The following is a 15331-nucleotide window of genomic DNA, read 5'->3' as shown; positions in this document are numbered from 1 at the left end:
AAACATTAAAAAAAACGTGTCTGATAATAAAGGTGTGGCAATAACAGCACTCCTAATAACTAAGAAATGTTATTAGTTCATGATCTAATTCAAATTTTTCAATGTACTGTTATTCCACAGCTTCTGAATGAGCACTAAACACAATTAATCTCACCACTGAAGTAAATGCAAAAGCTTTTTAATTAATATTTCTTACTTCTGAATACAAAGACACCCATGCTGCAAACGTATTCATTGGCGCTACCACTTCACAGCCTACAAAATAGATGGTTGACCTGACTATTTCCACCGAATACCACAACGTTATCTACCAAGAATATGAGCTCTTCTGACTACACTCGAGCACATAGGAAATATCAGCCTGCAACCACAGAGGCAGAGCTGATGACTGAGCTGCTGCAGACGCATCTACCTACCAACACTTGCTAACTCACTTCCTGACAGCAGAAACATAATTAGAGCATGATGCAGGTTTTAATGTGGTAGGGTAAATTGATAGCCTGGGTTTATAGATAGACAGCGTTTAGCTACAAAGGGCCTATTCAAACATTATCAAGGTTCCAGACGAGCAATAAAGAGCAGGAAATCATTTAGAAGCATCAAACATGTATGCAAAACAGCTCACACCTTTGCTACCACACTTCAACAACTTGACTATGTTAAACCATACATTTAACATGCTGCTAATGTGCACTTATGAAGAGGCATAATTAATCATACTTTAGTTTAGCAATTGGATAGGTTCAATTTTTCTTGGGTTATAAACATAAATGTGATTTTAAAATGAAAACTATTTTGATAACCTATTATTTGTTTGGCTCTTTTTCAAACAGAAATCTCAAACAATTCTTTCAGTTCTTTGTCATGTGGATGGTTAATGAAGAGTCTTTTGGTTTGGGACTGTTGGGTGGACAAAAGAAGCAATTTGAAAAGCTCACTTTAGGTTTTAGAAAAAATGTCAGTTTTTAAAGTAATAATCTTGAAGATTTTCATTGAAATAAATGTCTGTTAAGTCACTATTTACCGCCGAATGAGGTAACACAATGGTGATTGAGCCTATGCCCCATCGAAGAAAGCCTTTGCATTTGCAGTATTACAGACTGGGTGTCTGTGGTGACTTTCGCAGAAAAAAATCACAAGCTGCGCCCAGTTAGTGACGCGTTTTCCATCACCCAGCAGTGGTTGGTCTGTCAGAGAGGGTAGGCGGAGCTAAGCGGCTGCTTTTCTGGTCTCTGCAAGTGTTGCGAGTAAACAGTAATCTACTATGGCTGAACAAACAAAGAAAAGATGGATGACTACAGATACAACTTCAAAAATAAGTGAAAATCCAAAGAAAAAGAAACAAACTCGACTCTCAGATGAAGCAAACAGTCTAAAAAAGGAAAGCGACCGTCAGCGAGGAAAATCAAGAGTTACAACCGGAGCCAACCGTGGACGTCACACATGCAGCACTGTCTGGATATCTGGGAAGTGTTCTCCCGTAATTACCGCTTATCACCATAGGTGCCGCCAAAGAGAACAAAACTGAGATCGTCGAGATTACAACTTTAAGGGCTGTTTTTTTTTTTTTAATGGACCAAGTGATTATAGTGGAAACAACACACCCATGACACAATGCGTGGGCAGTATCACTTACAGCAGGAAAGGGAATTGACAGACGGGACAAAGTCAGTATGGATTATATAGGAAGCATTAACAATGAAAGTCAGTGGACACAACAGCAATTTCAGTATTTAGAGAAATCTCTATGGGCACAAAGTGGTTAAAATTATCTTCACAGGGGCGGCGGTTTAGCTCAGCGGTTAAATCGTGTGTCTCATGTGCAGAGGCTACAATATTCAATGCGGCGTTCCCGGGCATAAAAGGCCAAAAACATAAATCAAAAAGGAGAAAATAAATCTTTATATATAGTAAGAAAAGCACAAACAGATGATGGATCTTGATTTAGTCTGTGGGGGTTTTCTGTGTACTTCTCCTTCTCCCTCCGTCTCAAAAAATGGCTCTGTTCAAGTTCAAAGGAAGGGGCCTGGCTAGAAGAGCCGACAGTCTCCACCGCAGGACGGCAGAAACAACAGATGGCCACTCCTCTGAGGGCCTCCTCCCCCACATCCGTCTATCCTCCTCTGACCCCTCTATTCCTCACTCTTCACATCCCCCCATCTGCATTTAGCCGCGATCCCCCTTTTTCTCCTGCTCGCTGTGGCCTCCAACAACCCGTCATCCCTAATCCTCATCCTCCTCCCCAGTCGGCAACCCCAAGTTGTTCTTTTGCCTTCTTGCCCGCGGCCTTACTGTTCTATGATCGTGCACGCTTACCTCTATAATATGTTTTTCTTTTTTTAAACGCTGCATGTTTCTGGAAAACAAACCCTGTGTTTTTGTTCTCCAAACATTTTCCCGACTCTCGACAGCCTCTAAATCACCTTCTTCTCATTCATCCATAAACTCCTCAAACCTCCTCTCAGACACCATTTTTCACCCTCTTCATCAAAAGCCTTTTCTTCCTTCTGGTTCCTCCTCTTCTCCGCCCTAACCTCCATCGCCATTAATTTCACCACCTTTTTGTTCCTATCCCTGGCTGTCATTCTCTTTGACTTGAGGCGTTTCATCATTCTGCTCCATTTCCTCCTCTCCCTCTGTTTACCTTTGCATTCCTCTCTCTCACAGCAAAAAGAAGTATTAACACATATTTCCATTACTCAACAGGAGGTTACAGTGGAAATTTGCTTGCAAACAGGAAGCATGGTCCAAAGAAAGATGTTGTTTACCTTGATTAAGTGTGTTGAAAATGTACTTCTTTGACTTTGCCTAATTTGGCTTCGGGTCAAACTGCTTCTATTGTATTCCCCTTTACATCAATGAATAAGAGCTATTAAAGATTTGCGATCCAACTCTTAGGACACATTTTTCTCATACCCGAGTTACAAAGCGCACACATTGCTTGCCTTTTAGCTGGCCAACATCAACATAAGTAAACCAACTTAGTTTAGCTAGAATATGTTAGGCAATCATCATAACACTCCTTTCATTGTTTGGTATAGTTTTAAGTGTTTTATAAAGTAGGGATGGGGACGAATACTCGAGTACTCAAGTACTCGTTGTTGATGTCATTATTCGAGTAACGTCACATTACTCGCGCACCTGCACATGTGTTATTTTGGGCTAAAGTAGCTTAACTCAGTTACATGCACCATGTCAGCCGTGACCAGGAAAAATAATGTCTGGAAGTACTTTGACAAAAAAGACCACGCTAACATGCTGTGCAAGATATGTGCTGTTAAACTATAGAAATACTACTTCGATGCTTAACCACATGTGATTAAAGCACAAGGAGATGCCAGCGGAGACAGACAACAGGCAGCCTCGCATCACATCATTTGCTAGCCCTGTTAGCACACGTCGTTGTGATGACACCAGAGCAGAGAAAATTAGCCTGCTAATACCAGACATGATGAGGGGAGATACGCTCCCATTAAGTGTTGTGGAAGGAGAAGGCTTCCGTGAGCTGATGGCGTTTGTTGAGCTGGAGTACGAGCCACCATCACGCCGGACAACAGCTACGAGAGTGGAAAACATGCGAGTTACGTGTGAAGCAACACAGAGCAGAAGTCCATACGGTCCGCTACCGCTGTGACGTTTGACAACAGAATGTTACAATGTTAAGGTTGTTCAATGCATTTGAAATTGCACTTGCTTTCCATTGTTGGCAATTTATTTACATTAATGTAAAAGTATTAGATAGTAATGTTCTCTTACAGGCATATAGCCTACCGCTGTGCTGCTATTTCCGGGCCGGGAGGTCTGAGTCCAGCGTGTTTTTTTTAACGGTAAAAAATACATAATTTGTGAGTACTTACTTGTTCATAGGGTAATTAGATTACTCGAATATTAAGATTACTGGAAATGCCCATCCCTATTACAAAGTGTATATCAGACAGTGTTAATAAGGATGTAAATAAACAGTTTATAGTCTTAAGCTGTTTTAAGTAATGGAGAAATGAGAGTCAGAATGTTTTTAGTGTGGCAGAAAGTTGGGGACATTTTAAGGACAGCTTTTTTCCACCCCAGCAACAACAAGATACTTAAAGTGCAGTTTATAAACAGAAGCTTAACAGCCAAGTAAAATCCAAAGCAATTACTCTAGAGGTGCAACGATTAGTCGACATTGTCTAAAAAAATCGATGATAAATTTAGTTGCCAACAAATTTAATTGTCGAAAACAGTCGGTTACGTCATCGCACGTGTTTTACATGCTGTGCGCGGACATCACATCGTTTACCGGAGCTGAGTTGCTGGGGGTCGAGCCATCTCGCATCCTTACTATCTCTGCTGAGAGTTGTGCATGCAAAACAGCAACGGTGAAGCGACTGGTAAACAAAACATGGCAAAATAGCTGCAGCCGATGCAGCCGATGCGACACCATCGCGTCCTGAAACTTCTGGAAGCATTTCACCCTCAGCGCTGCAAAGAAAAGGATCGCCTGCAGGATTTGTGAAGCCGACCTTGCTCATCACGGGAGCACGTCGGTAGTGCACGAGCATTCGAAGAGAAGGCACGTTGGACTTGATTTGAATTATTTTTTCTATCAGCTCTTTGTCTGTCGTTGGTTTTAAATGGACAAAACTTGATATTGGATTTTTTTCTTCATATTTCGTATCAATAGGAGCCAAACTCATGAACACATCGTCCAGTTTTTACTCAGCCCACTAGCAGGTGTTTAAGAAAAGGAGGACACATTTGAGTAGTGTGATATTGTATTTTTTTTATACTGGATTGATGATCAAAAATAGTTCTTTTAATAATATTTTTAATTTTTAGTTTACATGCCATGATTTAAAATGTTTATCTCATTCATGCAAATGTTGATTCCTTTGTTCCAAATGCAAAAAAAATCCCATTAAATGGCCTTGCTTACAGTATCACAGCATGTAGCAATATTTCATTGTAACCACTGAATTATCAAACATATTGCGTGACCAGATTCTTGTCAATACAAAAGGCCTGCCCCCACTTAGCTGCTTTGGACAGCTGGCATACCCAGAGCTTCATGGATTACAATAAACAAATGACCTAATAGAAGTTTTATATGGCTGATTAAAATAAAGTTTAAAAAAATAAACGTAAACACACTTGCAGAAATAATATTTATTTGCAACGTTTCGGTACTAGACCAGACTTGTTTGACCTTTTCCTCTCCTACAGACTGTTTTTCAACATTGATTAAAATAAAGTAGTCGTGACTTTCATCAGTAAATCAGCCTGGGCCTTTCCTAACCTCGTGCAAAACCCTCCAATATCCCCAATAGCTGTCAGACACCATCAACAGCACAATCGATCAGCCAGCACAAGTTGTACCCTGAGAGACACAATGGAAACTGAATTTCCAACCCGTTCACCAGCCCAATACAAATCTACTGCTAACGTGCATGTGCAGTAGAGGGCTTAGCATTGTACATTAAGACCACACTGAAGACAAACTGAAGCTGTTGTAAACTATAATGACATCTGTAACGACAAATTATGTCAAAGGAAACTGAGCCTGGCTCATCCAATTTGAAAAGGCCGTGTAATTAATTAATTGGATTATTTCCCTTCATGTATGAGACGTCACAACCCTTCCCCCATACAAGTCGACTTTATTCTGTGTGTTAACGCCTTACACATGTCAGGACTAAGTCTTACATGTACACAGTGCTATTAACACAGTCCCCAACAGACACACAAGAGCTCTTAAATACAGCAAACCAACTCAGAACCAGATGCTATCAGTCTATCAAGGCCATGAGTATTTACTTCACGCAACTGCGACTCAGCTCCGTTCCTGGATGAGTCGTCCTTTCACACTGCTTATCTAAGCCAAGCTGAGCCATGCCAACATTTCACACAGTGGTGGTGGCCTTCTTAATACAGCCAAGAAGTAGGGATAAGGGAAAATACCCGATAACTACAACAGCAAACAAGCTTGTGTGACATGCGTGCCTGCAGGAGGAGGAGGAGGAGTATCGAGGTTTGTTTGTGCTTAAGTGTTGTCTTTGAAGTGATAGCAGCGTACTTGACCTAAAAATGTCCAGAGAAGACGAGCGAGTGAAGAGCAAGAGAGATCAGCCTTTGAGCCAGCTACGTGACATTAGTTTCATCACTTATGAATAACATTTACATGTAAGGTACAGGCACAACAAGTTCCCTTTTATATCTGTTATATTCTGATCCACATTATTGCATAAGAGGCACAAGCATGGTTTTGTCACGTAGCAGGGAAAAAGAAACCAGAAGTCAAATGAGTATGTGTGATCTGAGAAGCTGCCTGACCTATTATAAACCACGCTGGGATGGAGAGGGGCATGGAAAGACGATGAGATCTCGGAACAAAATTAAAAGACTGAAAGAGGCAAAGGTCAAGCAAGGGAGGAGAAAATCAGGAACAGACTGAAGATGCAAAGAAAAAATAAGCGGGAAAAACTGTAATCACAGATCTTCACCCACCTTGAAGACATCGGAGAAGAAACCGGAGCCGATCCACTCGCAGGTGAAGTCATCAAGGCGTGTGAGACAGGAGAAGGCACTGATGAGGGCTCTGTAGGATGACGGCCACACCCTGCCCACCTGGAGGAACAGGAACAGGCTGGTATCAGCAGATAGAGTCTTTATCTTTATTATGATGGGCATGCTGTCGGACCACTGCTACAACTTGCACTACAACATACACAGATTTTCTCAGGCCAAACAGACCAAAGGAAGCGTTTAGTCTTTAGGTCCAAAATCCCCCAACAACATGAATTCGAAAATATACCAAAACAATATATTTGAAGATCATTAATCAGAAGTGTTTGTGCTTATTGAACATTTACACTATATAGGTGTTGCTCAGTTATGCTATAATTTGCACTGAATAGCCTAAGCCCACTTAAGTTATATACACTTAACAAAACATAATCAATATGAGCGCCTGTGACCACTAACAGTTTTCTTTTGCTGGCAGTTAAGCTTTTTCAGCGCTCAGTGTCCTCGGTGCAAAAACGCCCTCCCCGTTAGCTGTTTTCTCTCACTTGAAAATACTTTTGGACCACAGCCGCGCTCCTCAATGTCACTTCTCACTCACCGACCAATAAAAATCAAGAAGGGACAGGACTTACGATATCAACTTTGTCACCAACAATGGCGGAGGAGAAGCTAATCCTTTCGTTTTTCGAGGGTACAGTTTCCAGGTTTATAGCTGCTGCTCATGCCAGGACACGATTCCTTTACATTGCTTTTCTGTTTTCTTAAGCAAGTATGCAAAGCTGCAAATATTTATCATACAGAGCAATTTAAAACAGACTTAACGGTCACTACCGAGGACCGCCAGACACATTTGTAACCTAGCAACAGTAGGCACCGTGAGAAGCGCTCTGAAATTGAGGTTGTGGGCGCTGCCAGCGCAAAAAATGCCATTAGTGGGCACAGGCCCTTAATGTTATATAGGAACTAAGACAGTGAAACCTGGATTAACTATGTCACAAATAGTAATAATCTAATAAATACACTTTCACAACAAATCTTTGACTAATAAATGTGATCAATCATTTTAGTTACCCTGTCTAAAAAAATGCTAAATATTTGTTGGCTCTAAATTATGAACTAAGTTGCTCATTTGATGATAAACCGAATATTTTTTTATATAAGACTGTTAGTTGTTGTCCAACCATCGCACACTGCACTATTTCTCCATTATTTGCTGTCTTTGGTCAGGACGCAAAGTCCTTGAACCTAACATAATGTATGACTGTGAACAACAACAGGCCCAGACTTGAACCAACTCTCCAACTTGTCCTGATCAGACCAACTGATAATTAAAGTAGAACCTATGATGATGATCATTCCATGTTCTTCTTTATCGAAAGATGTATAGAAAGTAAAAATATAATGAAGTATCAAAACTATTTTTGTACTATTTGGAGCTGCCAGTGTAAAAATGAAAGAACGATGACTGACCTGTGGTGGGGGACCCATGCCCATCTCGCCGCCCCCTACCCCTCCGACACCATCTCTGTCCTCGCTGACGCGTTCTGTTCGCGTAGGAAACCCAGCGATGGAGTTGCGCTTATTCCGATCCATGGTGATGTGAAAGATGGCGACACCAGTGAAGGTAATGTGGGCCTTTTCCTGTAATGTACCCTCATGACAAGAGGACTAGATTGTTTTAATGATGCCAAGGGCTCCACGGCAGCAGGGAAATGACTCAGTTTGTTTCCTGGGAGAAAATGCCACAAATGCTTCCCAGCTGGATCCGAGTTGTTTCCCACTCGTCCAGCTCCTCACTGCTTGTAACTGCCGAGGTGAGAGGGTCTTCACATGTTTAAAAGATGTGTAGTGAGACCTTGGACACCTAGAGAAAGTAAAGGGAAAAAATAATTCAGAGGTTTCATATTAGGAAGTGTATAACTGAATCATTCTTCATAGCGCATATTTTTGGTGAATTCAATTATCAGAATCAGAAATACTTAAAAATTCCCAGGGGGAAATTCGGGTGTTACAGTTGCTCTGACACAGAGAAGCATAGAGAAACATATGGCATAAAAGAAGTAAGAAAAATGTCAAATATGTGCATTATTATCACAGAAAAAGAACCGAGTTGAAACATAACACATTACAATTCCTTTTACTTCCACTGTAGACAAAAACACTGTAACTAAATCTGCCGCGCTGTTCCCTCTGGAAAAGTTTTGGCTATCTAATAATAGCAGCTGTAGCTGAAGATGGTGCCATGCCTTACGATGGATCAGACAAGCCACTATTGCTCAACAGGCCCAAATGTAATGGCTGTAATAGGGGCCGATTGTCCAATTATGGGAGATTAGCCAAGGAATAGCTCAGGTCCCGGTCCTCGCTGCCATCCAAAACAAAATCAGCAGGGTACAAAGGGTAACAGGAAAGGAGGTCTTTGAGTAAAGGTCTGTTATACACTCGTAAACAATGTGGCTTTCATTTCTAACTTCTAAGAAAACTTCATCCCAGAGAAACATATCTTTGGTTGATAAGATATGTGTAGTGTGGTTATGAGGATTTTTTCTGATACTTAAAGACCTTAACCTATTTTTATAAAAGACACTTATACCAATGTTTCCACGGAGGTGACTGGTATCGTAAAACACAGAAAGTAGGATTAGATAGCAGCATGATAACATTCTTTGACCTGAAATACTCTTTGTCCTGCAATAGTGCTATTGACCTTTTTTGTCAACGAGTGGGTCCAAGTTTTGTTTGCGGATGACACGATACACAGTCCTGCCAATGGTTTCACGCTATTCTCCTGATCAACAGTTGGTGGTAAGACACCAAGATATGCAGCAGTGCCCCAGCAACGACAGGGAAGAAAAGGACTGTAAGCTAGTGAACATGGCTTTCAACAATCCTGGATTTAAAATACTTAAAGACCCCCTCCAGTGAAAATCAAGTGTTTAACCTTGTAAACATCTCCATGTGGTGTTCTTCATGTGCTACAAGACATATCAGGGACAACATAAGCAGTCATCTCCATGGCTGGGCCTGTCTGCTTTTAAACTGCAGTGTACCAAGGACAGGCTGAACAACACGTTTTCAGATTGGCAGGTTTGAGACGTCACAAACCTAAGGAGCCAATCCCGGTAATGGACGGGGTGACGCTATGCATATCATTATGTGTAACCTATGGCAACCACTCCGGCGATGCGTGAGCCAGCTGTAACCGTCATTGTAATTTTTGCAAACTCACGTTAACGTTACTACTAATTACTACATTTCAAGCTAGCTAAGTTTCAACAAGTTGCCACTAAACGATGGCAGAGACGTGTTTTGTTTTCGCAATGGAGGGGGACATTGGAAATATGCATAGTGGGCGGGGACTATGTAGATTTTTAATAAGGGAGAAGGAGGAGATGCCTTGGGAGGATTTTTACAAGCTAATTAAACAGGAAAAACATATCAGACACAATTTATTATTTCAAGCAGAGCATTTTAAAGTCTTAAAACATGACTGGAGCTGGTTTTTAGTTTCGAGCTAAAGGATACAGACAGTGTTAATTTGTTGCTCTGATGTAGCATTAATAAGGATTTCTCTTTGTAGTTGAACTACTCCTTTAAGCACTTGTGTCCCACAATGAGCCCATGCATATCATAAAAGAGTCATGGAGTTCACACAGCCTTCACACAGTTTTTCTACTACAAAGCCTACCATTGTGTCCTCAGCAGAGATTTCCTCCCTACATACATCATTATTACACTGCAGTCAAGAAGTAGTCAGAGATTTATAATGTGTGTGCTCAATGCATAACAGGAATAGTTCATCAAAATGATTCCTATAAATGGGGAGGATCTTGATGGAATGCAGATTAGAAAGGAATACACTTAACTGGCCTACATTAAGGATGTAGAAACACAGAAGTCAATCTTAGGCTCAGGAGAGGTCTCATAAGATCAGATCCTAAAAACAGCCCTGAGATGACACAGATAAATTCTTCCTTGGTCCGTTAGCATTACATCATTAGACTCCTAGTGAGTTACTGTGGACCTACTGGTCTACTTCTGACATCATTCTTTGTCCCAGCCACATCCTTAAAAGGCTTTTTATCCTCCACTTTCTTTTTTTCACTCTTAGACACCTCATTTTCTGCCTGGTTAGAAATGGTTCGGCTGAAATAAAAGCGAACATGCCAAATAAAAGGACGCCCAAAGTGCTAGGCCTCGGTTTTTCTTTCTCATTTTAGTAGATTTCCTGTCCAGGACCGAGAACAGAGACAAGAATAGGTCCGCAAGCAAGATATAAATTCACCCTTGATTCAAAACAGCTAGCAGCAACAGAGCAGGGCTTCTGTTGCCACACACCCACGTCAGTGGTCAAAGCAGCCACTAGTGACTGAACACAAACTTCCTACACTTTTTTTCTTAATTTCCAGTGAAGTTCAGTCATGCAAATGAATAAAAACACTTCTGTTCCGTGCAAGATACTGTGGCTGGCTAAAAATCAAACTTCATTTAAGATGATCTGCCCAGCCTGAAGCAGTGTACTGACCACCTAAATGATTTTCAGCATTCTCCTCTGATGTTCACATTAAAAAAATATCTAGCACCTTTTATATAAAGATATAATCTCGAAGATTTTCATGCAAATGCAAGCAGTATTACGGACTGGACGTCGGGTGCAACTTTTGCCCAGTTAGTGATGCGTTTTCCATCACCCAGCAGTGGTTGGTCTGCCACAGAGGGTAGGCGGAGCTAAGCGGCTGCTTTTCCGGTCTCTGCAAGTGTTGCGAGTAAACAGTAATGTACTATGGCTGAACAAACAAAGAAAAGATCGATGACTACAGATACAACTTCAACAATAAGTGAAAATCCAAATTGGACGCTCAGATGAAGGCAAACAATCTAAAAAGGAAAGCGACCATCAGCGAGGAAAATCAAGAGTTACAACCGGAACAAAGGGAGCCAACCGTAGATGTCTGGTTATCTGGGACGTATGCGCCAGCAATTGCCTTTATCGCCATATGGTGCCACCAAAGAGAACGAAACTGAGGACTTCGAGATTATAACTTTAACAGTCAGAATACAGGGAAAGAAACACGAGCCATATTCACAGTCTAAAAAAAACTTTTTACTAGGAGAGTAACAATCCTTGATAATGATCAACGATTTATTTTAATAACAACAATTCAAAGCGACAACATACACCTTTATTTTGAAATTCCCATGGTCTGTGTCACTGTGTCCATCAAAGCGGCAGGTAGATAATTGCAAGCAGCCAAGAAAAGCCAGATAATTAACCGGCTTGAAAATGAATTGGCAGTGCAGAAATATTTCCAATTTCTGAGAAAGGCGGGTCAGTAGGCAAAGCACATGCAAACAATGCTGCTCTGAGATAAAATACTCAGGAAACACATTTGAACTGGCCTGCCACCTAAAAGAAACACGGCACTGACCCTCAAGCTAGCATAAGCTTTAAACTTTAATGTAAGAAATGTGGCTCAACAACAGAAGTCTCTTTTTTAAAATCTTGATTACAAAATAAACATTGGTTTGTCTGGAAAAGTTCAGTAAAAGACTTAATTTGTTTTAATGTAGCTGCTTTTATTAAGATGCCCCTGTAAAATTGTCAGCAGCCTTTGTTATACACCTCAAAAGATTGTAAAGTTGTCAATACACTCTTGTATCGTCATGAAACTTGTGCCTTACACCCCTACTTTGTACCATTAAAAATATGCTCCAATCACACAGCCCTGCTATGTTAAGCAATATGATAACCATCAATGACCTTTGCTGCTAGAGATTGTCTTGATGGACGTGATTACAAGGGGAAAAAACAGGCAAGCCACCAGTGTTCATAACTATATTTGTTTTCAAACTACTCCCTGTTGCCTATATATCCAAAGGACGTGCATTTAAAACACCACAGCAAAGGGACGCTGCATGAAAAGGGGTGGAATTTTTAAAGCCAGCCTTATGTTGAGTCTTTAAAATGTGGCCTGTTGCTACTTCAAAACAGATGGGACATCTCCCGAGCAGCCTCAGGCCACATGTTTTTAGCAGCAGTTTGGGGCCTGAGCAGTATGCAGCTGTGTCCCAGTCGATTACAGGCTAATAGAAAATGTCAACAATAAATCAAAACTTAAGTGATGTTATAATGATAGGTTGTAGAGAGACTCAGGGTGTCTCTGAAGGACAAGAGGTATTTAATTGGTGTGTGTAAATGTCTGTGAGAAGCAATTATTTGTTCATAGAGAAAGAATGCATCACAAAAGAAGAAAAACCTAAGATCTAATCGTACTGATTTAAACATTAGTATATCTGCTGATCCTTGTAAACTACTGATAACATAATCTCAAAATAATTGTCTGTTTTACTAATCTGCCGCCCTTTCATTGGATGAGTGTTGAGAGATCTCTATTCACTTAAAGAGCAATCTCTGTCAAGCATTTGAGCAAGGTCACATTCAACAAAGTTGAAAAGAGGCCTCTTATCTGCCCTCAATCTATTGTGTTAAACTGCCATGATATTCGAGCTGCTGCATACCTGTCATTTTTCAAGGGTTTAAAGTAATGAACAAGTACTTACAGAAAGCTAAGTGAAGAAAAAACTGCACATTACTTGGATGCCATAGACACCTAATGAGTAAATGCAGCCAAAGGAGCTCGATACAACTCATAGAGAAATGTAAAGTAGAGGTAGTGGGGGGGTAGGTGAAGAATAAGTGGCTCAACATGTTGGTAAAGTGACAGTGAACGCCACACAGAAAATGTAAACAAACAGAAGGAGCAACAGTCAGTATAAGCTTCTCGGTAAAGTTTAGCTTACTTACCTGATTTTATTTCGTTGAGACGTTTGCAATAAAAGTTCAAATTCGGTCCCATGCCTTTCTCGGGTAGCATTTAACGAAAACGACAAGCGCACCCCCTGAAGTTGGAAACGTAGCTAGCTCAGGGACTAGCTGACTGGCTAGTTTGTCAACAAAACTCGAGCCAAACAGAGAGCCAAGATCCCCTGACACACACACACACAACAGGAAGTTTTTTCGTCGCAACGGTTTAAAAGTCCAACGGCTGATTTCTCAAAGTGAGCTCGGGGTCTGTTTCTGTCGTGGTTCTTCCACAAACGAGCAAAGTACGATGGGTTTTTTTGTAACGCCCGGGATAATATTTCAGACGATTGTTGGTGTTTGACAGCTCCGTCGCCTCTCACCCGAGTAACTCCCACTGACCCTGCCCACTCTTGATTGGCAGATAAACGGACCAATCAGTGGCCAGAAATATAATCTGCCCTGGAGGAGCGTTTTAAATGTTCAAACCATAGTTGGTTCAAACTGTTAAATAAAAAGGATATAGATAAGTATAACATACTAAAGACTAATTAAAATTAAGCTTTAACAATTGAATAAATGTAAGAAAGAAAGAAAGTCAAAATAAAATGAATCTAAATATGTTGAATGTATTTGAAATTAGGGAAAAACTGTATTTTGCAAATGCAGTTTAAAGGTCTTCACATGGAGGAAAAAAAGGCATTAAGCAACATTACGGATGAGACATAAAGACAAGAGACTAAAACATACCTCAAGTTCCTCATTCCTGCTGCAGTCAGATTATTCAACCAAGCCTGCTCCCAGTAGAATAATTTAAAAAATTAAATCATTTCTGGTTTGTTCTTTTACATACAATACATATATTAAAAAAAAACACAATACTCATGTGCAACAATACTTGCAATGTGCATTTCCACGTCAAACCATTTCGTGTACTGCTATTTGCAACACTGAAAATGTTCCCTTTCTGAGATCAATGAAGGTTTATCTATTCTGTCCATTCTATTCTAAAATAAATACATAAGGATAATAACAACAAGATAAACATTGCATTATGAGAATGCTGAACTTAATAAAAGGGTAAATTACTGAATGAAATATTTAACATCCTTAACATTTAAGTACAGTTTGGGGCAAAATCTTAGATAAACTTAAACAATCAGGTCTTGGGGAAAAAGTTTCTCTGCAAAGAAGCTTCATAGTTTTGGTTAACAACAGCAGCCTCAGACATTTTCCATCTTTCTTTCCAACCAAAGCTCTTTGATGTGTGGCAAGCTAAAGGCATTGTCTTTTTATTTATTTATTAATAACCTATTTTCTTTTTTAAGTGGGAAGATGGCTTTAACAGATTTTTTCTTGCAAGGGCAAGCACTTTGACCTCTGCTTCTATGGTCACATGGAAATACAACATCATCTAGTGGACAATTTTAGGTAGCACAACTAAGTGGATAATTTTGGTAGTACACATCCCTCTTCAGCAAAAAATGGTCACCCACATCTGCTTTAAACATGTCCTATGTGATAACTTTAGGGGAAATTGAAATTCAAAACTTTTTTTGAGTATTGGCAGATTAAAATGGTGTTAATACAGGATTCAATCATTGATTGATGTGTCATTACTGCCACTTATTCTGTTTGTCTTGTGGCAATTTAGCATCTAATGACAAATATCAACATCACTAGAGATCAAGTCCCAGTAGTTTTTTCTCTTCCATATTATGAAAGCCCATTAAACCACTCATTTAATACAAAGTCCAGCCCACACAGTGTTCCTGTTACTTATGTCACAATTGAGATGATTTTCTCTCTTTCTCCCTCTCTTATAGTAAGCAACAATTAACTAAACGAATTCATATTCATGAATTCATAACGACTTAAAAAAAATAATTTGTTATTGGAAATTAAATCCTGATTTCAACATGATTAATAATATAATGATCAAATTATATAATATTTTTAAGTATAAGTCAGGAGACATGCTTCTTGTACTTCAAGTGGGTTTTACAGATTATACTTACATGCTTTTAT

At 40.0% G+C, this 15331-nt stretch overlaps 1 protein-coding gene across 2 annotated transcripts in view; it reads right to left on the bottom strand.

Annotated features, from left to right (window-relative positions):
* tesk2 (testis associated actin remodelling kinase 2) overlaps window positions 1–13646 on the bottom strand; it is a 40877-nt gene extending 27231 nt beyond the window's left edge. For both annotated transcript variants that reach the window (XM_069684628.1, XM_069684629.1), the window contains exons 1-3: window positions 13307–13646; window positions 7972–8365; window positions 6484–6603 (exon numbers count right to left, since the gene is read on the bottom strand). In XM_069684628.1, coding sequence (XP_069540729.1) covers window positions 6484–6603; window positions 7972–8094 — 243 coding nt within the window. In that variant the 5' untranslated portion in view covers window positions 8095–8365; window positions 13307–13646. The remainder of the gene's footprint in view (window positions 1–6483; window positions 6604–7971; window positions 8366–13306) is intronic.
* Between the last annotated feature and the right edge of the window lie 1685 nt (window positions 13647–15331).

Source organism: Semicossyphus pulcher, unplaced genomic scaffold, assembly GCF_022749685.1.
Source record: "Semicossyphus pulcher isolate SPU_LCO1_2020_fin unplaced genomic scaffold, fSemPul1.0.p SCAF_7, whole genome shotgun sequence".
Classification (NCBI taxonomy): domain Eukaryota; kingdom Metazoa; phylum Chordata; class Actinopteri; order Labriformes; family Labridae; genus Semicossyphus; species Semicossyphus pulcher.
This window is presented reverse-complemented; position numbering and strand designations above follow the sequence as displayed.